Source organism: Cynocephalus volans, chromosome X (genome assembly GCF_027409185.1).
Source record: "Cynocephalus volans isolate mCynVol1 chromosome X, mCynVol1.pri, whole genome shotgun sequence".
NCBI classification, from domain to species: domain Eukaryota; kingdom Metazoa; phylum Chordata; class Mammalia; order Dermoptera; family Cynocephalidae; genus Cynocephalus; species Cynocephalus volans.
The window spans coordinates 131,715,632-131,739,409 of record NC_084478.1 but is presented as its reverse complement, the minus strand read 5'-3'; the positions used below and the strand labels follow the sequence as shown (position 1 = coordinate 131,739,409).

General features: G+C 41.3%; 2 protein-coding genes across 3 annotated transcripts; one reads left to right on the top strand and one right to left on the bottom strand.

The window, feature by feature from the left end:
- Positions 1-864: 864 nt before the first annotated feature.
- On the top strand, positions 865-9,319 carry LOC134368410 (A-kinase anchor protein 17B-like). The gene is made up of 4 exons (XM_063084900.1): positions 865-1,617; positions 3,152-3,282; positions 5,526-5,760; positions 7,691-9,319. The coding sequence occupies exons 1-4, from the start codon at positions 865-867 to the stop codon at positions 9,317-9,319; spliced, it is 2,748 nt and encodes a 915-aa protein (XP_062940970.1).
- Positions 9,320-14,311: 4,992 nt separating this feature from the next.
- PGRMC1 (progesterone receptor membrane component 1) lies at positions 14,312-22,358 on the bottom strand. 2 transcript variants are annotated; one of them, XM_063083841.1, is made up of 3 exons: positions 21,966-22,358; positions 18,308-18,463; positions 14,312-15,599 (listed from the first exon to the last, which is right to left on the bottom strand). In XM_063083841.1, exons 1-3 carry the CDS (start codon positions 22,291-22,293, stop codon positions 15,496-15,498), a joined length of 588 nt encoding a protein of 195 aa, XP_062939911.1. In that variant the 5' UTR covers positions 22,294-22,358; the 3' UTR covers positions 14,312-15,495. The 2 variants fall into 2 exon arrangements, 1 of the variants encoding a protein (XP_062939911.1); XR_010022384.1 differs by lacking the exons at positions 14,312-15,599; positions 21,966-22,358 and adding an exon at positions 21,086-21,163 and having other exon boundaries at positions 18,326-18,463.
- Between the last annotated feature and the right edge of the window lie 1,420 nt (positions 22,359-23,778).

Genomic DNA, 23,778 nt, shown 5'->3' with positions numbered 1-23,778 from the left:
AAAATAAAAAAAATAAAAAATCATCATCATACCCAAGGTTATGTGGAGGTCCAATTGTTCCAGCACCATTTGATGAAAAGACTACCTTTGTTCCATTGTATTGTCTCTGTTCCGTTTTTTCAAAAATCAGTTGACCCTATTTATGTGGGTCTATTTCTGGGCTCTCTGTTCTGTTCCGCTGATTTGTTTGTCTATTCTTTTGCCAATGCCACACTGTCTTCATTATTGTAGCTTTATAATCCTGAAGTCAATGTAAGTCCTCCAACTTTGTTTTTCTCCTTCAATATTAAGTTGGCTATTCTGGATCTTTTGCCTCTCTGTATAAACTTTGGAATCAGTTTGTTTATCCCTACAAAATAATTTGCTGGAATTTTGATTGGGATTGCTTTGAATCTGTAGATCAAGTTGGAAAGAGCTGACATTGAAAGTCTTCCTATTCACAGACCATGTATTTAGTGGTTCTTTGATATTTTTCATCAGTGTTTTGTATTTCGGCAGAGTTTCGTAGTTTTCCTCATGTATATCTTGTACATATTATTTTACATTTCTACCTGAGGAGTTGTTTTCGGTGCTAATGTAAACGGTATCATGTTTTAAATTTAAAATTCCATGTGTTTCTTACTGTATATAGGAAAGCTATTGAATTTTTTTTTTATTAACTTGGTATCCTGCATCCCTACTTATTATTGCTTATTAGTTCCAGGAGTTTTCAGATATTATTTTGATTCTACCCATAGTATACTTTTCCCTATCAATTTGACCTAAGTCCAGCAATGCTAGCATCATTTCACAATCCAAATCTGTGTTTTCCTCCATTTCTATCAAAATTTTCTCTTTCACCCTCTAAGGTGGTCTGAGGACACCATGACGGTTACGGTGGTGTATGATAACTCTGAGGCAACAGAGCTCTGTGCAGCTCAGCACCTCTACCTCAAGCCCATAGCAAAATTGATGATCAATGTATTGCTCCCAGAGAGTATAGAACCTGTGAGGCCCTTCTCTAACTGGGAAGTTCTTGATCAGCTGAAGAACCTGATTTGCCCTGACCAGTTCACTACAGTTCGGCTCTCCAAGAGTACCAAGGACTTCATCCGATTTGAGGGTGAGGCTGAAACCCGAAGTTTGGTTCAGATTCTGAAGGCAAAGTTACATGGGAAGATCATCAAGCTAAATGGTTTGAAAACAGACTTAAAAGTAGTGGCTACAGATGCCCAGGGAGAGTGGGAACCCTTCCCCAGGGAAAAAGAGGCCTCACTGAATGATGGGGCTGAAGAGCAGGACCATGATAAGAGCCCAGATTCCATATATTTTGAAGGCTTGCCCTGTAAGTGGTTTGCACCTAAAGGATCCAGTGGGGAGAAGCCATGTGAGGAGATCCTTCGAGTAGTCTTTGAAAGTTTTGGGAAGATCAAGAATGTGGATATTCCTATGCTGGATCCCTACAGAGAAGTGATGACTGGTGACAGCTTTGGGGGTTTTAGCTTTGGCTTGCAGACATTTGAGGCCTTTATACAATACCAAGAGTCAACTGACTTTGTAAAAGCCATGGAGTCCCTTCGAGGAATGAAGCTGATGCTCAAAGGAGACGATGGGAAAGCTCTGGCATGTAACATTAAGGTGAGAAGTAGCCAGAGTTTCTTTTATTTTTCGCTGGTGATCTTTTTTATTTTTATGTTTTGCTGGTGATCTTGAGTAAAAACTGGAAGGAAGCATCTAGAATAAATTTCCTTAGACCCCACCAGGCTCTGATCAATAGCTAATGTAAAGACTTTGTTGTCATTAGTAAGTGGATGTTTAGGAAGAAAAATAATCCTAATTCAAATGCTCATTCTTCTGCTATCAGGCATACTGCCAGCTGTGATTTTAAAGTGATGGTTGTTATAATCTGGGGCTCTGCCCCAACTTCTTAAGGGCATTAAAGATACTTCATGGCCCCTGTGGGACTATCTCATATGCTTATTATATGTGACAAGTTGCTGAGAGAGAGGGATACATGCAGTTTTAAACCACAAGGAGAGCGGTTTATTCCCTCTTTACTCCTGAGATCACAATTTATATTTTTGGGATGTCTGTCATGTGAACTACTAAAACATAATTCTAACTAACTTGGATCCTTTGCTTTCAGAATCCACCTGTCTGTCCAGTCATGTCACCTCACTAATGTCTGCATGCTTTGCTTGTCTCCTTCTTGAAGTCTTAACCCAACAGTGGAGAGGATGCATCTAAACCCTATTTTTTCTCTAAATCAGTCTTTAGCATGAATTTGGACTTTTGTATTCTAGTGTATAAGTGTGTGTGTAGCTACTTGTGTTAAAATGTGTGCTTTTAAATTAAGAGCTCTTCATTCAGACAAAAGATATAGCAAATACTATAATGACCACCCACATACCACTGCTCAGCTTAAAAAGTAAAACATTACCAGTGTGATGAGAGACAACTCCCCCTCCACGTACCCATCCTCAGTCACATTCCTCTCTGTCATCTCAAAAGTTACCACGACCGTGAATTTGTTGCTTACCATTCTTATACATATTTAAATAGTTACTTCTGCCTCCTTTTATTTTTTAAGCAAATCTATTTTATAGTGCCTCAGTCTTTCACTTTATTTCAAAATTTGAAAAGTTGTTTAATAATCACGATAGTCAGATCTTGTATCTCATTAGGTCAGTTTTCTTGCATCTTTGCTCCCCACCCCTCCAATACTTTTTGACTATTTTTGTCTCTGGCAGTTAAAAAAAAAACATTAACTCATTTGATCTTTACAACAAACCAGAGATAATATACTCACAGTTCTCAGCCTGTACCTATAACAGCACTGTGATACTGCCTATGACTATATGTCAAATAAGCTCCTCAAAGGTTTTTTACAATGTTATTGAGGTATGATTGACAAAATTGTATAAATTTAAGGTGACAATTTGATATACTTATTCAAATGTTCTTCCAAAGAAAATCCTGGAGCCCACAAGTACTGTTCAGCTGGTGGCTGAGAAGCAGTGGAGCAATATGGGGACTGGGATGCAGAGAGGACATTTTGAATTTGTTTGATTTTGAATTGCCACGTACCGTCTTAGTTTTATCTGTCTGGCCTGGGACACACCCAGCCAGCTGGCAAACTTTTCTAATGAAACTTTGAATTGTTTGGGGGCAGGTTATGTTTGATAGAACCAAACACTTCAGCGAAGGAGCTATAAAGAGGAGAAATCAGGAAAGGCTAAAATTACAAGAGCTCGAGGAAGAAAGGAAAAAAGAAAAGAGAAGGGAAGAAGAAGTGGCTGAAAGGTGAGTAGACCAACTTTAATGAAGAAGGATGGTTTGTTTTTTGTGGTTTATGGATTGATACCTTTGGGTGAATGGCTAGACTTGATAGATAACACTGAGGTGGGGGCAGGAATTGGCACAGAATGGAAAACTCCTTTGAAGGCTACAGTCTTTTAACTGTGCTGTTACAAAACCAAAATGACAAAACAGTTGAAAACAAGTGACTTCAGGGCCGGCCTGTGGCTCACTCAGGAGAGTGTGGTGCTGATAACACCAAGGCCACGGGTTTGGATCCCTATGTAGGGATGGCCGGTTAGGTCACTGGGTGAGCGTGGTGCTGACAACACCAAGTCAAGGGTTAAGATCCCCTTACCAGTCATCATTTAAAAAAAAAAAGAAAGAAAGAAAACAAGTGACTTCAAAAGAATATTTTTCTCAGGTATGACAAACAGTGAGGAAAAACAGGACTAGCCAGATTAAGATGTCTGGGAAGAAATGATTTAAAAAAAAAAAAAAAGGACCAGGAAATCTATAGTGAAAAATCTTAACCTACCAAATATTACCAGCTTACTTAAAACTTACCAATATTACCTAAACTACCAATTTAAAATTTTTAAGAAATTTCTAGGTCTGGAAAAGAGTTTCTTCTATAAAATAGTCAATAATCAAACTAACCCATAGGCAAGAAAGCATGGATATATTAGGACCATTTTTCTTGTTGGCCTAAATTCTTTCTTTATGTGAATTTAAGAAGCCTCCATATTTATTTCTTTGAGCTTATTTTTGTTTCCCAATTTAGAAGTGCTGTGGATTGAATGTGCACCCAAAAAGCTGATATGTTGGAAACTTGATCCCCATTATAGCAGTGTTAAGAAGGTGGGAAATCCAATTGTAGTATTTGAAAGGTGGGGCCTTTAAGAGGTGATTGGATCTTGAGGACTGTGCCCTCACGAATGGATTATTCCAGTCATGGAGTAATGGGTTAATGTTTTAATGGGTTATCCTGCGTATAGACTGGTGGCTTTATAAGGAGAGCACATCAAAGAGCTCTTGCCATTCTCGCCATGTGATTCCCTGCATTGCCAGGGGACTCTGTACAGAGCCCCCACCAAGACGAAGGCCCCACGTGTGCCCCCTGGGCCTTGGACTTCCCAGCCTAAAAACTGTAAGAAATAAACCTGTTTTCTTTATACATTACCCAGTTTCAGGTATTCTGTTATAAGCAACAGAAAATGGACTAATACGAGGGGTTTGAGACTAAAGGGGGCTATTGGATTGCCAAAGGTTTGCCAAGAAGGTACAAGTGGGCCAGAACTATAGGGCTCTGAAAACCAATTTTACCTCTCGATGCCTCCTCATGTACGTCTGTTCTTCCAGTCTTTTGTGTAAATTGTAGCCATTCTAAAAAGGAGGTGAACAGTACCCTCCCATTCCATCCTCACATTTTTGGGGTGGGGTGATAGAAGTTAGTTGAGGGCACGTCTGCAAAACTTGGCCACAGCTTGAGCCCAATCAAGATAACTATTCTCCCTAAGATTTCAGGCTGGACATCCCATTTAGATAATCCTCTGGCTTTTGGCTAAGCTCTGACTCAGGGCATTGTCCTTTTTCCCCCTTCCCCACACTGCCATGAGGGCCTAGCTAAAACAGTTTTAACTTAAAAAAAAAAAAAAAAAGCCCATATTCTTCTAGAGGTCAGTATGTCTTTCTGATAGTATGCTGTGTTAATTAATGTGTGCTAAGGACCAGTTCTCACCCTGAAGATTTCCTGAGTACCTTGACTATCTTCATTTGCCTATGTGAAACCTACTCATAGAAGGTTTTGATTGCACGAAAAATGAAATCATTGCTGTGAAAGGTGAATCCTATCGTCCCTGCTTGTGGTTTGAGAAAGCTGGGGCCAGAGGCCCCTCCTTTGAATTCTGTAGCCTTCTTTTACATATACATAAATAAATAGAGTGGCATATACTCTATCTCTGCATAAGGTCTCCTTTACATGCTTCTGTTTGACCAAAACAAATTATGTCTCTCTCCCTTGACTGATGCTTAACTCTGTGTGTGTGTGTGTGTGTGTGTGTGTGTGTGTGTGTGTGTGTGTGTTTTATCATAGGTTTTCTATGCCAGGCCCAGGCCCTGGGGTTAGCAGTGGTAGATTCCTGGAAACCTAAAGATCTAACCTCCCCTGGTGGGTGGGAAGGAGGGAGGAGGAGATCAAATGGCTGATAAATACTTTCTGAATGGTTTTCATCTTAATCATTGTCCAGAAAAAGAAAAGATGAGGAGAAGAAAGCCCAAGAAAAGAAGAAGAAGGGCAGGGACAGGAGACGAACCCTGAAGGAAAGGGACAGACACCGGCAAAGGAAACAGAAGGAAAAAGTCAGAGCTGTGCCACCTCCGGAGCCGGATTCTTCAGAGGAGTGGGAAGAGAGAAAGTACCTGCTGGCTCAGAGGCGGGTTGAGGCCCTTCGGTTGCTACGGGTGCTGCTGAGGAAAATTGCAGTAAGGCTTCTCTCCAATTGTTCTTCAATCTGGGTTAGGTGCTAAACTTTCTGCGACATTACCTTTGCATTTAAGCAGTGGCCTATTGAAAACCAACTCCATGGAAGACTCGCTGCATCCACTGGCTTTTGTTTTAAATAGGCTGATCTCTACTGACCCCACTGGTGAAGTTACAGGGGGGATACCCATGTTCTCTGGAGGAGCTGTGTCCCAGCTCTGCCATCTGACACCCATACTTTGTGTTTCTAAACGACAGGAAGGTATTTCTCAGAGCAATTTAGCTAGTTGATCTACTTTTCTGAGTTTCAAAGGAATGTCACAAAAAAATGCCGGGGGGGGGGGGGGGGGAAGAAACAGACTGCTTGGGTGTTAGGTTTGTAGTCTTCTATTAACTTCACTTACCCATTCATCCGCAACAAGTTTGAATGAGAAGGAAGAGCCTTGAGCCTTGTAGCAAGCACGTGTTAGTCTAGTCTTAAACTATCCGATAAGGAATTTCCCACCTCACAGCAATTTTTTCATTTGGAGAGTTTCGTTTTGGGGAGGTGTTTCTTTCCCTTCCTGAGCTCCTAAAGATAGCCAGACTCAGCCAGTGTCCTGGATTAAAAGCCAGAAGACTCAGCTGATGTCCTGGATTAAAAACTAGGAAGTCTCCCAAAGTATTAATTTAGAAATCTATATTCAGTGTTTTTTAAATATGAAGCGCAAATGCCACTAGTATTACATAGAGTTAACTTAATGTATATTTACATTCTTTCTCATTAGTGTGGACAACCAAACTTAGTGAAATCAGGATCAGAAAAATCTCACATTTACATTTATAATGAGGCTAACTGGATCTTTTTTAGTCTGCCTTAATGACGGCCAAGGGTGACTCCTTTTAAAGAATTTTGCTTTTTCAATGTGTGTGATGTCTAATTCTTGGCCCCATTAATACTTATAGCAGTTATGCAGTCCCTGGGTTCTAATCCCAGGTAATGGGTAGGCATGGTGTCCTGATGGGTGTCAGGTGTCAGTGGGAACCAACCCTCCCAGCAGGGCAGAGCCTGTGGGCAGCACCTTTCATCTGCTCTGCAGTCATGCAGAGCAGATAGCACCACAGACAGGACCACAGATAGAACTGTGGTCATGGACCTATTTGCTACTTGCCATCTTGCTTCTTATTGAGGTGGGTGAGTCCTCAGCTCAGAGATGTCTCTACTCAGAGACATCCTCACCTGCAATCCATAGTAAGAGGCTGGAATAAAAAAATAGACAGACAGTTTATCCTTTTAAGCCAGTTGACCCTTTCAGACACATTTGACCCCTCAGTCTTTCCTTGTACTTGGGTTTTCTGGGAGGGCTATAGAGCATTTCTTATTCCTCTTTGTAGCTCCAGCTCCTAGCACAATACCTAGAGCAGTAGGCTCAGCAATTTTTGAGTTTATGAAAAAAAGGTCACGTGCTTTGAAGACTATGTAGAGTGCCATGCCTTCTGACATAAGGATGGAACCAGACCTTGTAAAAGCAGCTCATATTAGACTAAGACATTTAATTTTGTACCTCCTATTTCCTCAGTGCAATATTATTCCTAATTTAGATCTCTCCCAGGTATTAGAAGTCTTTTCAGAACAAAATCAGAGAGCCCAACTTTCTTTAGATTTTTTTTTTATTTTCTATTTTTACTTTTTATTTATTTTTAGCTCCCAATTATGAGTGAGGACATGCAGTATTTCTCTTTCTGTGCCTGTCTTGTTTCACTTAACATTATTTCCTCCGAGCTCACCCATGTAGCTGTGAATGGCAGAATTTCATTCTTTTTATGGCTAAGTATTATGTAATGTGTATATAGACCACATTTTCCTTATCCAGTTTTCCACCAATGGGCATTTAGGGTTTTTTAAAATCTGTTTAGCTTTTCATGTGAGATTTTTAACCTTTTTCTTTGAAGGGATCCGCACAGTTTAACCCACAGGAGGTCAACGGTGTTATAAGCCCTAAAGCTGATCATGCTCCATTGGAAACTCTGGAGGAAGAAGAGTTAAACACTCATTATTTTCAAAATCAAGATGAAATGCCAAAATACCAGGTTGCCAAGTCCGACAATAAACGAAAACAAAAAATGAAGAAAAGAACTAGGGCCCACTTACATAAATCTTCCCACCACCTTGGGAAAAGCAAATTAAGATATTCAACTAGAAAAGAGCGACCTGGAAAATTATTAACTGATGGATATAATCACAGATTGATTTTTGACTGCAATTCCTCGCCAATTACAATGGTTCAAGGTCAGTCTCTTGAGAGAGAAGACCACCACAGTTCTAATAAATCCTATTCTTTCAGATTATCTGAGAGAGACCATGGCAGAAAATGGAAGATCTATGAAACAGATGAATTTATTAACTATCTATTAAACTATTACCAAACTCCAAAATATGCTCGTATCTGCCTACAACCAAGTGAGACAACAAGCACATGTCAGTGGAAGAGGGCTGTCCATACCAAGGGAAATGGATTTCAGATCAATTTGAGAAAATGTAGGCATCACTCAACCAATTTGAGCCAAATGCCAAACCTGGAAATCATAGAACAGGATCAAGAAGATGACTACTGGTCAGAGATTTGTATTCAGGATCCTGAACACAAACCACAAAAGACGGGAAAAGTAGATTATGCCAAAGACTGTACTGACAAGTTTAAAAATTATTGCACAGATACAGCCAGTGTAGCTGGTGATCAGTTGTCCCCAACTGATGGAAAGAGCCATGTAGTGGAAAAGACTCAGGCTCACCAGGTCGAAGATTTCAGATCCACAAGGGAAAGCCAAGATTCCTCACCCTGCATATCAGAAGACTTAGATTTGCAGTTGACCGATTTCTTAGAGGAAATTAGTAGTGATTCTGAATGCTTCAGTGAAATCCTTAGTGTAGACAAAGAGAAAGAGAAATATGTGGCCACATATAGCTCCCCAGAAAAAGTACCTCTTGACATTGACGAAATCATCACTCATGAACAAGAAACTAGATCAAGTCAGCAGACCTTGTATTCAGAGTGCAAGCATAATAGTGAGGAAAAAGATTCTAAATGCAAGCTTAGGACACCAGGCAAGAGGTCTAAGTATGAACTAAAGTGTTCATGGCTTGAGGGAGAAAGCAATTCCTTCAGAGATGAGAAGAACAACAGCAAAAAGAGGAGAAAACTATTCCCTGAATCCTTGTTTGATGAAGGCTACCACCTCGAATCCAGTTCCAGTGATCTACTAGAGGGCATCATAAGAAAGAAGAGGAGGTTTAGTGGTAGTACATTTGACCAAAGAGTGGACTGTAGACCCTCTCACGTGCCAGTAACATCAAAAAGTGCTAATGCTTCCTATTTGGGTGATTTTCCCAAAAGAAGAGAGACTTCTTGGAAGTCAGAATATAACCAGGATGCAAGAAGACTTAAAAGACATGAAAATTCTGAAGATTTCATGTTCAATTCTGATAATTATTACATTAGACATAACAGTCAGGAGCACGTTGACTATGAAAGCTATTTAGGAAACGACTATGCTAATTCTTCATATTTTCAAATGTCTTGATGGCCACTTAGATCAAGAACACACTTATTTACCATAAACATTTTGCAAGAAGAAAATTTAAAACCAAATATAACTATGTAGTTAGCAACTACAGAGCAATAGAGTAGTATTTAAAAGCTTGAGCAGGGTCAAATGCAAAATCTTATTTCTCTTGCCAAAGTTTAAAGCGTAGATCAAAATGACTGCAGGTGTGTTGGCAAGCTTTGGAAATACAAAACATACAGATTCATACAAATATGAATTCATACAAAAAATACAAAACATGCAATGTGCTTGCAAAACTTTATCAAAGGACAGACATTATTACAGTTCAACTGCAACTTTAATTTGGTGCCAGCAAAGGAACAGATTAACGTTGAGGGGATTGAGATAACCCTCTATGGCTCTTTAGCTGTCGTAACGTCATCACTTAGTACCATTTATCTTCAAAGAGGACAACAGTCAACAAATAAGGATCCTTTTCATGTTCTTTGATTTGATCAGAAACACTATGTGCAGCAACAAACTTTCCTGACTTTTATTTAGAAATAATTAATGATGAGAGAGACAACAGCCCTTTTCATGTTCTTTGATTTGATCAGAAACACTATGTGCAGCAACAAACTTTCCTGCCTTTTATTTAGAAATGATTAATAAGATAGACAACAGCCAGAACATATGATAGACTTCTCCATGACATTAAAAAGTTTCATGAGCACCCACCAAAAGGAAATTAGTCTTATTAATATATTAGTAGTACTCAAAGAGTTGTCCTTTTAGAGGCAAAGTCTAGGAAGAAGAATCTAAAAGGGGCTCTGATTGTCCTTCGAGGATGGATAGAGGACCATCAGCAGAGATTTTTTTTTTTTTTTTTAAAGAACCCCGTGTCTTTCCATCCTCGAAAAGCAGCGGGATTGAAGTAATATAACCAGTGGGATTTGCGAAAGGAAATATTGAAAGATCCTGGGACACCAATAGCGGCACTTGGGAAGAAAAGACATGACAATATTCCATTTCAGGTTATGTAATCCTTCCACTCAGGGTTGGGTGACATCAGTGTGTGAAAAGTCACTGAATATCCCCCAGCTGACTTTTATAAAACAGTAACAAGTGCCTCCTCAATCCTCAGTAATACCAAGGAATTAGGAAGAGTCAAGGAAAAAGCCCATAGTTTTCTAGCTGGAGAAAAATTGTATGTGTGCAGGATTTATAAACTCTTAACATAAGCAATTTATCTTTTTACCTACTGGTTTTGGACTTCTTAAATGTTTTTAAATTGAGATATTTTATAGATTCTTAAAGACTTGCATCTCAGTGCAGTGCATGTTCTATAGAAAGCTCGGCTGATTCACTTTGCCTTACATTGGATTTAGGACCTCAGGGGCAGTGGATGACCTTCTTTTTTTCCCCCAACAAAACTATACCTGACCTGGCAATTGAAGACATCAATGAGATTAGAGACTGTCTGCAACAGGAAAAGGTGATTTTAATCAACAGACAGTGGAAGGCAACATTTTCATATGACACGATTCATTTCAAACAGTCTTAATTTGATATTCTATAGAAAAGTACAAGCTAGTAGAGCCAGGTAGGATGCCAGTCAGGATGTTTCCCTGGAAATGTCGCACAATGTGTACTCATAACCGGCCTCTTGAGGGGCTACAAAATCTTATTTACCTGAAGTAAGAGCCACAAGTTCTTTCATTTATCTCTTCTAGTCACATTTTAATAGAGGTATGTCTGTACATGCAAAAGTTCGTGTGTTACATTCATAGTAGATTATTATTAATAAGATAATAACCAGTGAATGATCTGTTGGCTCTCTTGTGTTCAATTCCATTTTGCTGGCAAAACTAGGTTTGGCATGTCAAATCTGAAAACTCACTCATGGGGCGAGTGCCTTTTCTCCTCTGAGGACTAGCAATGATTATTAATGTTCAAAGTACTGTTGTCCAGAGTAGCCTTTTAAACTACTAACAGCTTATATTTTGTCAGACAACTTTCAGTATCTAGGTATTATTCTCCTCCAATGAAAACCTGCCTCCTTATTTTTTCATGTTTCATGCCATTGAAACAAAGAACATTATGGGTTTGTAATGGAAAGCAACTTTGCTTGTTTTGAAAAAAAAAATCTCACTTTCTTCTATCACTTGATAATCATTCTGTGTGGTTTTTAGGCATGGAAACAATTTGCTGCTTGGTAAACAGACGTAAAACTATAAATTGCAGAATACGGCATGTGCAATTATTATTATTATTATTTTGTATAATAGAACTGGTGCTAAGTCATTTCTATTTAACATTTGTGTCTTGTTTTGTTTGCTAAATACCGTCCTGGGACCTAGAAGAAAGTAAAAATACTGGTTTTATGTTTACTTTGTGTACCTCCTTAGATTTTTATAGCTGTCTTATGGTAATGCATTCTAGACTTGAGTCAATTTCTTTTTTGTATAGGCCTTAAATGAGGAAGGGAACAACTTATCCTGTACTTTTCAATGAATTGCTTAGTAAGGAATAAAATAGAACAGAAACTATTATAACCACCTTCTCTCAATTAATGTTGTTATTCTTTGTTCTGTTATTTAAGTGGTGCAAAAATATTTTCTCCTATCTTCTTTCTATGTCCTATTAAGCAAGGGCCTGAACTTTAAATTTTGTCTTTTTAAATAGGTGTTTTCATGTTTTTTCTTGTATGTGCTGCTATTGTTTTAAGAAAGCTAAAAATGTTAATGTGTTTTTATTCAATTTGTTTGAATTTCTCAGGTAGAAAGCCATATAACCTGGTAATTTTGAAAATAAGAACCAAATAAATGTATGTTTATTTGTTGCAAAACTGTTTAAAATGTTAATTTTTAAATAAATACTGATAATTCCACTTTGCGGGGAAGGGTTCTTCTACCTGTAGTATGCTAATTTGCACTAACATTGCTGATCTTTTTTTCTCATTTGCATTGTTAGCAAAATAATACGTATTTAATTTTCAGATATATTAAAAATAAAATTGTCAGAGTGAAAGTTGAGTCTTTGTTCATTTACCACATGTATTGGCTAGAATGTTGCAAATCCACAGTAACATTTTCTATGGAAATATAAATACCTAATTTTAATAGTTTCTATGCAACTTTTCCCTTTATATGCGAGTTTGTGGGAACTGACTGTCTGAGCCCACGAAACTGAAGAACAGTTTTATTTTCATTTTGGATAAATTGAAATCATGGTATTTAGATTTGATTACCCTCCCCTTCAGCACATTTTATTAGTGCTATTAAAAGGTAGCAAAATTGAGTCCACGGAATTTGACATCATCCCTTCAGCACTGGGTAGAAATGTTAGTTTTGCAATATCCAAAAATAACTGTGGGTGTCGGATTGAGTCTAGGAGAAGCTAGGGGCCTCAATAATCAATTTTTGACCATTCAGAAGTTAACTGTATTTTCACATGAAATATACAGCAAAGCACCTCTCAGTATTATATAACAAAGGCAGACCGGACCTTACAGTAAAATCTGGGGACTTTAGAGCTGAGTCTTTGATGGGTTCAAAGAGCTCTTTCTGAAATAGCAAGGAATGTATGGATGCTTGTTCTGAATCTTGGATTTGCATAAATTTGGCCATCTGAGGTGAGGTGGATATTACATCATTCAGAGAAGCTAGACAGGCAGATACTGAAAACATGTAGTGAGCGCTGCTTGGGATGCTTAGATGCTGGGACTGAGGACAAAGTGTCTCTGCAGCTGGTAGGATGACAGCGGGAAGCCAACAGAGGTTAACCTGACACCCCGCTCCCTGCCACCCCCCTCCCTGCCACCGGACCTGTGGTGGTTCTAACCACTCCCTCATCTTCTTGAATGGCGCCTTTTACATAACATGGATTATGTATATGCTAGCTGGACTTGAGACGTTGTTAGATCAAAGTCCTGCCTTATAGTAATACCCCTTTACATGTAATCAACAATGTTGATTCAGCTTTGGATGTTTTCCTGTTGGCATCAGACAAGCCTGTTTAACTTTGTAAAATGAGTAGCCTAATATTCACATTTAAATGAGATCTCGGACTGCAAAGGTGGCCCAACTTCTCTCCCCAGTGTTTCTCCAAAGCATAAGGCATGGCAGGTTGCCTGACACAAAACAGGCACTCAAATATTTGTTGAATGAAACCTAGTGGGGAAAAACAGCATGCTAAAAAAAAAAATACATGTGGGGCCGGCCTGTGGCTCACTTGGGAGAGTGTGGTGCTGATAACACCAAGACCACAGGTTTGGATCCCTATATAGGGATGGCCGGTTAGCTCACTTGGGAGAGCGTGGTGCTGACACCACCAAGTCAAGGGTTAAGATCCCCTTACCGGTCATCTTTTTAAAAATAAAATAAAAATAAAAAATAAAAAAATACATGCAATGTGATTCGATAACACAGAAAGATGGAAAACTGTGAGCTCTCTTTGGTTTGCATCTCTTGTAAGAAAACTGCCAATATCAACATTAAAATGACAAAACACTAACATTCATGGACTAATAGGTCATCCATGTTTATACAACCAACTGCATATGCAAATGTTATCCTTCTTTTGACATGAGGTAAATTTACTTTGCTACTATAAGGACTCCTGATACTGTCCTGGTCAGACAATACATTGAAACAAAAACAACAAAACCCTTCCATAGCACTTGGTAATGACAACGCCTTCGATAACATTACCCCTTGGTAACCTTGCTATAGACTTTCGAGGTGGTGGCCTGTCTTTCACTGGTTACAAAGTTCTGACTTAAAGAGGCAGAATTTGACAAGTCATAAAAAAGCAGTCTGATGCACGATTTCGTAACAAGACAAGCTGGTATTTAGTTTGTGGTGTGAAGTCTTTATGAAGTTCTGCCCCTTTACTTGTTTCTTTTGGAATACAGAAACTCTGCACTCAAAAGTGAAACTAAATTTTAAGCTAATGTGAAATGACTGAATCTGATTCCTTAGAATGATTTTTTAAAAAATTAAAACAAGCCACCACACCATACTGGGTAAAACCATTTTATTAACTGACCAAAGCACTTCATCTTGTTTTTTGATTTGAGGTAAAACCATTAAACACAGTTCACAGGAAAATACAATGACTATTTAACTACAATTACAAGAGTTTGAAACCTCACTAGTTCCTATAATACTTTTACAAATTCACACAACTGTATAGTCTACTTAAGCTAAGTTTTAGTGTTAACCAAAAGAGCAATATCAAAGACCTAGACACTTGACTACTACTTTTGCAGTGGCTATAGTTTTGTAACAACAAAATAACTGCTACCTTATGAATACACTTTAAAAACCACTCCGCTAGCAACGTGTACTGTTTCCTCACTCTTCGCGGGTGTGTGCGGAGGCTCTTAGGAAAGCAAACACCAGTTCCTGTTCTGTACTCCCTCTGTCATTTCAAATTGTGTAAAATAACCAAATAACTACTGCCCCACCATGAACATGGGGACTGGAAAGATAACCCTACAATCTTCTTCATATACTTAGGTTTTTAGGCAAGCCAGCTATTTTTTTCCAAAGCTTTCTTCTGAATGTTCAGATCCTGTTTTAATCCTAACCATAGATTGCTGTGTTTGTCAGGGTGTCTGAGCGTCCACATGAGGGCAAGAACAAGACAGTCCAGAAACACAGTAAATATGTTTTTCCCAACTGAGCCCAACTCTGAGGTTTCATTTTGTTACTGGACAGCTCTCTTTGATCAATACATAAGCCTTTGGAACACTGCAGATTTGCTTTAGAGGTAGATAAAACAGAAATGCAGTTAAGTCAATTGAGGAAAAAAGGGATTTGCTACCTTTAGAGAACATCATGACTGAAAGGTGATCCTTTGTTCTTGGTGCACATTTAACCTGTTTACCTGTTTGGGAAATACCCAAGTCTTACCTGTCTCTCAGGAAAAACAAATTTAAATTCAGCCTGTACTAACTACAGATAGAAGAAAAACAGTATTAGCATTTCTATTACAGCACTGCAGTTCACTTTCTGGATTTGTGACACATAAACATCATGCATTCTAAGACAGAAGTTAATTTTATCAGTGTCACCAGTGATAATTAAAAAATTTACTGCAAGTTCAAAACTTTTCTAAATAATGAAATCACCATGTTTTAAAGACAGACTGGAATGTTACAAATGATTCTGCAAAATACAAAAATAGATATGCTTCCACTGAACACTTTAATCATTTTTCCGAGCATTCTCATCTTTTGGTTCTTCATCATCTGAGTAGACAGTGGGCTCCTCCCCTTCCTTCAGCAGTTTACCCACGTGATGATACTTGACTGGAGGTGGAGAAGAAAACACAAATGTTCATTCTCATGCTTTATTAAAAATCACAACCACATTTCATTTTAATGCATTTATTATAGGCCTACAATATACTCAGCAATGTGCTGGGCTTCTTAAAGGACACAAAGGTGGTTTATACCACAGTCCTTGCCAACAGGGAATTAGGGTTTTGTTCTGAAGACAGAAATATTAAGACAAATAGCAATATCTGGCAATAAGTGTGCAAGGTAATGTCAAAATAAACTGTTTGTGTGTAGGGAGTTGTTTAGAAGAGAAAGAGCTTGTGATGAGTTACCTAGAAGGACTGCAAAACACTTTATGGAAGAAGGATATGTTTTGGAAAAATGTATAAAAGGATTTGGAGAGAGAGGGATTTCCAGAAAATGAAAATACCATGTACAAAGGCATATAGGTGAGAGTGAATATATCTGGGAAGCAATAAAGAGAACAAGTTGGCAGGAGTAGAGTTGGCATCTGGACATAGTAGCACATAAGGTTGGCGAAGTAGTGTGGGAAAATATGAAAGATCTGAAAAGCCAGCCTGAAGACTCTGGACTTATCATATAGGTGGCAAAGGGCACTGAAGGTTTATGAGTGAAGGAGTGACATGGTAAAATAGTGCTTCAGCAACAATATTATCACTTGGTGTACAGGGCATTTTTAAGTAAGGAGAGACTAGCAGCAGGGCAACCAGGAGGCTAGTGTGCAGATCTAGATACAAAGGACCTAGAGCTAGGAGGAGGGTGGTGTCCATGGGAATGAAAAGGGAAGAATATGAGATACTTTGAATGAAAACCAGAAACATGAGTTAATGAAGTGAAAACGGGAGATCCCATGGACCAAAATGGGATTCTGCAGAGGGAGCCACTCTGGCACATACAAGGACTAGAGAAGTGAAGTTACAATCACCAAGAAGCAGGCTCCTAGAAGCCTTTGAGAAAGAGTTCAATCCAATGGTGGGGGGATAGAAGCCATATTACAGGGAGGAAGGAGATACAGAAAGGAAAGGAAGTGGTTAGGGACAACAATTTGCTAGAAGTTTGACAGTAAAGGGAACGGATAATAATCAAGTGGATGGAGAGGATAGCAGGAGACAGAATATTTTTCCCAGTTTGGGGAAAAACTTACAGGTAGTTAAAGAAAGTAGTGAGGAAGCCAGGAGAAAAGGGGAGATGTTGGAGAAAACAGATTTTTAAGAGGGAAGGAGAATGCCAAAGAAGGCAGAAGCCAGCAAACCACCACATTATTGCAGCCAAACTAATGCAGGGTCAATCATCTCAATGTCGGAAGCCAAAGGACCAGGTCTCCTCCTTCCGAATACAGGTAGGAACTAGAAGAGTAATGAACCTGTCTAACCAGCTACGCAGAGCTGCTTTCGTGTGAAATAATCATTGGGAACAACGGGAACTTCCCTATTTGAACACAGCATAAAGGTCCCTAGGGTGCTTGGAACTGTGCAAGACAAATAAAAGCTGGGTGGCGCCTGCGAAACCTGCCTTAAGGGGAATTCACACTGGCTTTGAGTGTAGCCGAGGTGTCACAACAGTATTTGGGGCCAGCCTTAGTGTAAGGTGGAAAAAAAATCACATTTTTTCTCCCACTGATAAAGGCAAGCCCTAGAAAATAGAGCTTTGTATGTTATAAATTATAACTCATGGGTTTCATATAGAAGACTATCATTACAAAGGCATCTTTAAGATGCAAAAAATTAGGGACTATGTTAGGTAGCTGAATTATGTTTTCAAAGTAAAGAGACTTGCCTCTAGACTTGTAAGGTATAATTATCTGCTTGAGATCTAAACTCAAAGGTAGAACCACCTCTGACTAATTATTAACCCAGAACTCTCTCTCTGAAGTCAGCATTATTTTCAGAGAAAACAGTTGGATATAGCCAAAAAAGCATATAATATCTAACTGATTATAGAGAAAGCAAATAGAAAACCACATTTTAAATGAAAAATGTTCCTCAAAGAAATGGTTATGGTCTTTATATACTGTTTCATAAAAGCTGGGGGAGATTATTACTCAAATTCTTGGCAATAAAATATTGTTGAAGTGATCACTGAACACTTAGGTTTGAGAGAAGCCAGTTCCTGAATTCTCAAAAACTGAACTTAACCCCTCATTACTACTTTCCCCCAAAGACCTCAGCGCATAGCATAAGCCAGAAAAGTATCTCCTTTTTTTTTTCTTTTTAAAAATGCAGACATCATTGTTGCTGGGAAGATTATAAGCATCATTTGTAGATGAGGCCTATAGTAGGCTCAATTAGACTCAAAGAGAAGCTGTTTTCCAGAATACAAATCTCCCATTCTTCAACAGAGATGTGGGCTGCTTTTAAACAGCAAACTCCACAAGAGAGGGCTTATGAAAACCCCTCTTTCTGTAGCCAAGATGTCTTTTCCCCCTACACACCAATCACCAAATCCTAGTGTGGAATCTATGCAAACCTCTCAAAAATTAAAAATCAAAAACAGATACCCAAGCTTCCATAGAGAACTAGCTAAGAATTGGTATGCAATCATAGCAAGTGACTCAGCACTGCTGCAATTGCTTAAAGCCATGAACTTGATCCCTCTAAGATTCAGGAGCCTATCAAAATGCACCCAAGTTTCAGGCTGCTTAGTAATAACTATTGTCCTGCCATGAATCCCCAGTACTGGTAGAAATTTGATCCAGGCACAATTTTAAAAATGCTTACAAGTGAACTGAGAGTCCCAGTCACTCAGGGTCTCCTGCTGGGCAGGAGTGAGGTCAGAAAGGTCATCATACTCATCCTTCAGGGCTTCCTTATCCAGGCAAAATGTGGCAAGGCCCCGGGATGCGTCTCTTCCGGCAAAGACCCCATACGGCCCCTCTTTAAAAACAAAACAAAACCAAAGACCAATTCTTTATTAGACAGTAAATTTCTCTGTGGTTCATGCATAGAAAATGGCTTCCTTACCCACCAACCCAGAAAGCCCCCTTTTTGAATATCAAATTCCATTTGGAAAGCATAAGTGACATTGATACTTTGATCATTATATAGCGGACACTGAAAGACCTGATGTCACTAAACTTTTAAACAACTAAAACTAAAGTGCTTTAAATTTTCATCAATATCCCATGATTTCCAAATAGCTGATAAAAAAGGCATAAAGGGCAATCTCCTGGGGAAGGTGGGGGATGATCCAAGATAATACTGAGTTCATAGGTTAGAATTCAACTTTAGGACATTGAACCCAGAGACTGATTCTGTTCTAGCACTTGGGCTACACCAGTGAAAGTTATAGTTTCTTAAGACAATAAGCACCAATGGTAGATGAAAACATTTTCTTACGAAGGTATTCTGATATGTTTTAATGAGTCAAAGGTATGTTATAGAGATCTTTGGTTGTGAGACTCAATTAAACATTAACTCATAGCATCTGCAGGAGAAACCATTTTATAAGAGTATCAGTGGTTCAAAAATCTATCCCCATGTTACATAACCTTCACTGTCAATAAATAAGAGATAACAGATCAGCTTCATCATTCTGTTTTCTTCATCATTCTGAGCTTGAAGAGAAGACTGTGAAAATACTGCAATTTTTATGGAAAAAAGGCTGAATCAATACCCCAAAATAATTTTCTATAAAACCTAGAATGTTATTATATGCACTATATTAAACTCTTGTCTAAGACAGCAGTGAGTCATTCTGTAGGTACTTAAAGTGGATGTTTAGATTTATTTAAATATTGCACAAGTAGATGAAAAGAAACCAGTGTACTTTAAACAATGTGTTGTTTCCCCAAAGGTAGATTGAGTAGTAACCCTGACATTAAAAAGTTTGTAGGTAACCACTATACCAAGTACGAGAATGGATTAAGTTTCAGCATGGCCTGGTCACCTGAAACCTCAATCCACCAAGAAATTTTTTACAAATTAGATGAAATTTATGACCAATTTTTAAAGCAAAAAAGATTCCGAAAACAACTGTTTTTTTAATCATTATTAAATGCTGCAATTTCCACTAGAGAAAATTAAAAAACTGCATACATTTTTCACAAATGTAAACCTCTAATGGAAATGATAGCACCTAGTGCTTGAAAATAGGCAAATGGTACTGGTTTGGACTTTGCCATCTCAGAAATTATGGTCATTGGATTGGTAAAGTGGATCTTTACCTAGCAAACCTCTCAGAATACTTAAACAAGATCTAGGGGGAGCCTTAAACATCTTTGGAGAATACATATTATTCACCACAATGTATATTCACTAGAATGTAAGCTCCCTGAGCAGAGATTTATGTCTGTTTTGCTCCCTGCTAAATTCCCAGCACCTACAACAGTGCCTTGCATAGATTAATAGGCACTCAAATGAATAATTTTTTAGGAATCCTTCACAACCAGAAGTATCATTTCCGCCCTAATGGTGTCATGTATTCATGGGCTCACGGAATGACAGTGCAGCACAGACTTAGAGATCTCACAGTGGGCCACCCTCACCATTTTTCAGGTGGAAAACTAAGGCCCAGAGAGAACAATGCTTTGTACAAGGTCACAGTGCTGGTCAGTGACCCGGACAGGACAAGAACGCAGGGGGTGTGCTCTGTGCACAGGCCAACATTCCTCTCAATGACTTTGCAAACTAAAATCACATGATGATGCCCCATGCACATGTTTTGACTACTTTATGATTTAGCTCAGTAATAACAGGTATTTAGATGACTATGTTTATTGTCAATGCCTCGAGGTGTGCTCCTACTAAGGAACAAATAACATAAGTGTGGTTTTCAAATTATTTTGACAGTTATATGCCTATAGAAAGTAGGTTATTCTAAAATGTCCACAAGGAAAAACTAAGCGGATGAGCTCCTTAAGAACCTTAAGACATCTGATTTTGATTAGTTGGATTGGGAGAGTAAAACGAACAAGTGGGTATGATCCCTTTACTGCCTTCTGCACTCTTCCGTCTCTCTCTCAGACCAGTGGGGGAGAGAGCACTGTACATGTGGATGCCCCTTAGGCTCCCTATGTTTAGAGAAGTCCACACTGGAGGAGTAAAATCTCTTCTTCCTCCTCTCCAACCATTCTATAAAGCAGGACTTTCCAAACCTGGGTGCTTCCCATATTTGCCTGGGGTAGCATGTTAAAATGCTGATTCTGGAACCTTCCCCAGAGACTCCTCTATGCTTATGGCAGTTAGGCCGGGACTCTGTATTTTTCCTCAAGTGCATCAGGTGATTCAGATAAGCAACCAGGTTTGGGAAAACCTCATCTTGGAGGAACACTTCAAGCCTGCCCCTCCAACAGCTCAGCAGTTATCCATCCCTCATTTCCCCTCCGGTTGGCTTTTCCTGAAATCCCCCCACCCAGCAGCCTTCATAGCCTTACCCCTTTTGTTTCTCGGGATCCTCCCACTTCTCCCTCCCTCCATTTTAAATTTTTTGGGGCTTCTAGTCCTTTCTTTCCTGCTACAGACTAAATACCTTATTACCGTATGAGCTTGCCACATTACCATTGTCTATCACATTCAGCCCGTATTCCTCCCTCTTCCTCCTACGGAGCTCCCCAGGTCCACCTTCCAGCCTTTCCATGTCCTCCACACACAGCACACGAACTAAACACATGCCACACACATACCTGGCACATGTCACATTCCAAGCGTGCGCGCACATGCATACGCATGCGCACACACACCCCTGGCAAACCACATACACGCAACACGCACACACCGCGCGCGTGCACACACACCCCTCACTATCCACCAGGCACAATGCTTCTACCTGCTGCTAACGCACACACTCTCGGCAAGCTACATACACTGAACACGCACGCGCGCGTGAACACACACCTCACTGTCCATCAGGCGCAATGCTTCTACCTGCTGCTAGTCCCATCTCCGCTTGTTTTCTCCCACACCCTCACAACATTCCACCATGGCTGCCCCTGGCGTCATCGGCCTTCGCGTCTTCTCCCAGTCTGGACCTCCCTCCTCCCTCTATACCTCCCTAGAGATACCCTCATTTCCCATTCTCGAACCCGACACCAGTCCCTCCTGCGACCTTCGAAAACTCCCTTAATACCCTGCGCTCCGATGTGCCCCCCCCCCCCCCCGCTTCGAGCCTCGCGGTCCCACCCACCCCCGGTTTAAGCAGCTCAGCCTTCTTCCTCCACCCCATCCCAGCGCTGGCAGCGCGGCCCGCAGCCCCTCTCGAGCGCCTCTTGTCCCCTGCCCGCCTGGGAGCCGCCCGGCTCTCCGTCTGCCCGCCCCTCCTGGCTCGCCGCCATTCCTCTCTCCCCTCGGGGGCGCCCCCTCCCCCATCGCCTCTCCCCGGCCCAGCCCCGTGCCAGGGCCCCCTTCTATTGTCTGCGCGCCCCCTCGCCGGCCGCCGTACCGGGCCCGTAGAACTTGCGGCCTTTGGTCACGTCGAACACCTTGCCGTTGATGGCCATGAGTATGCGCGGGTCCTGGACACCGTCGAAGCGCCGCAGTTCGGAGGGGGTGAAGTCGCGCCGCTTGAGGCGGGGCAGCGGGGGTGGCTCGTCGTCGTCGCTGTCGCTGCTGGCCGCCGGCTGGTCCCCGCGCACTATCTTGTAGAGCAGAAAGATGCAGAGGCCAAGCAGCAGCAGGTTGAGCGGCGACGTGAAAATCTCATGCAGCAACCCGGCGCCCTCCAGCTCGCTCGGGTCGGCGCCCGTCGCCACCACATCCTCGGCAGCCATGATCTCTGGAGCAAAGGTTGGGGCGGGCTAGGAAGAGGTCCGGAACTCGCTGCTCTCTCCTCCCTCTCCGCGAGCTAGTGGCGCGCGGGGCTCGGCGGCGGACCCGGACTTGCGCGGGGAGGAGGCGGGGCCAGGCGGGGCGGAGCCTCCCAGCCCTGCCCCCCCGCGGCCACCTAAGCGCCCCGCCCTGGTCAGGAGGCCCAGCCAGGCTCAGGCCCCCCACGTAGCCTGCGGCTCCTGCCTCCCCTCCCCCAGCCGGCCTCTGCCTCCCGCGCCGCACAGCCCAGCCCACCCCTCAGATCTACCTGCGATGGCCCCTTCCCCAGCCTCACGCCCTCTCCGCGCCACCCTCTAGCTACCCGCGTTGCAGCGCGCAGCCCGCCTCGGCACCCGCGTTGCTCCTTGCAGACCGACCCGCGGGGAGAGCCTTGGCTTTGCCGGGCTCTGTCTGAGGCCCCCTCCGCCACCTGATGCGCGCGCCAAACCCCGACTCCATTTCTTTTGCTTCGGGCTTCTCCCCCGCCTCACGTTCCGAAGCCCTTCATCTTTCCTGGACATCCCCCAGGACCACTGAGCTGTTTGGGGAGACCGGAAACTCATTTCTCGAACTCCTTTTTCCACCTTAGAGATCCAGACTACTCATTTTACCTTGAGAACCCCCATTGGCTCTACTCGACGGCCCTACCCCAATTCTCCCCCAGATGGTGTGGGGCGGACACCACGGGATAACCGAAGTCAGTGCCCAGGCCCGTCTGACACCTCTCCCAATATCTGGGGGAACGGATCGAATCTTCCGATTTACTTTGGGGTCGGTCTCGGAAAATAAACCCTTTCGCAGTGACTCATTTTCTCAGTCACAAGGCATCAGCAAGCAACGTTCTCCTGTTTTTTTTTTTTTTCTTCTTCTTCTCAGAATAATGTCTAAACTTTCTTTGTTTGGCAGCGTTCTTCTATTTGAAGTCTGTCGAGCTAACCCTGGCAGTCACAGTAACCCTGAGCTGGAGCCCAGACGAAGGCGGGAGTTTGGAAGGATCCTAGGCTTGGTCCCTTCCTTTCCTAGATTTTTCATCCGGCCTTTGATGTGCTAACAGGCTGCACAGGAGCAGGCCTCTACGGAGAAAGGGTTGTCTCGACCATTCAGTGTTTTCAACTGGCCGCCCTTTTTATTGTGGCAGGGGGAGGGGAACGGAAGAAAGGATAGAGAGAAGGGGGGGGAAATAATTAAAACCAAGCCATGCACACATCTGCAGCCCAGAGCAGTACTTTTCCATCAAGGGTTCTGTTCGCTTGCACATAATTTACTCCGCCTCCCAGCACGCAAGAGACTTGAGAGAACTGGCTTCTTACCTCAGAATTCTAAAAATTTCTGGCAGAAACTGCTTCCATCCCTGCCTCCTCCCCCTTCCCATCTTAAATCATTTGAAAGTGTAATGAGCCAAACAATCTTTATATCAGGCCCACACGTTTGTTTCAGAGCTAAATTTA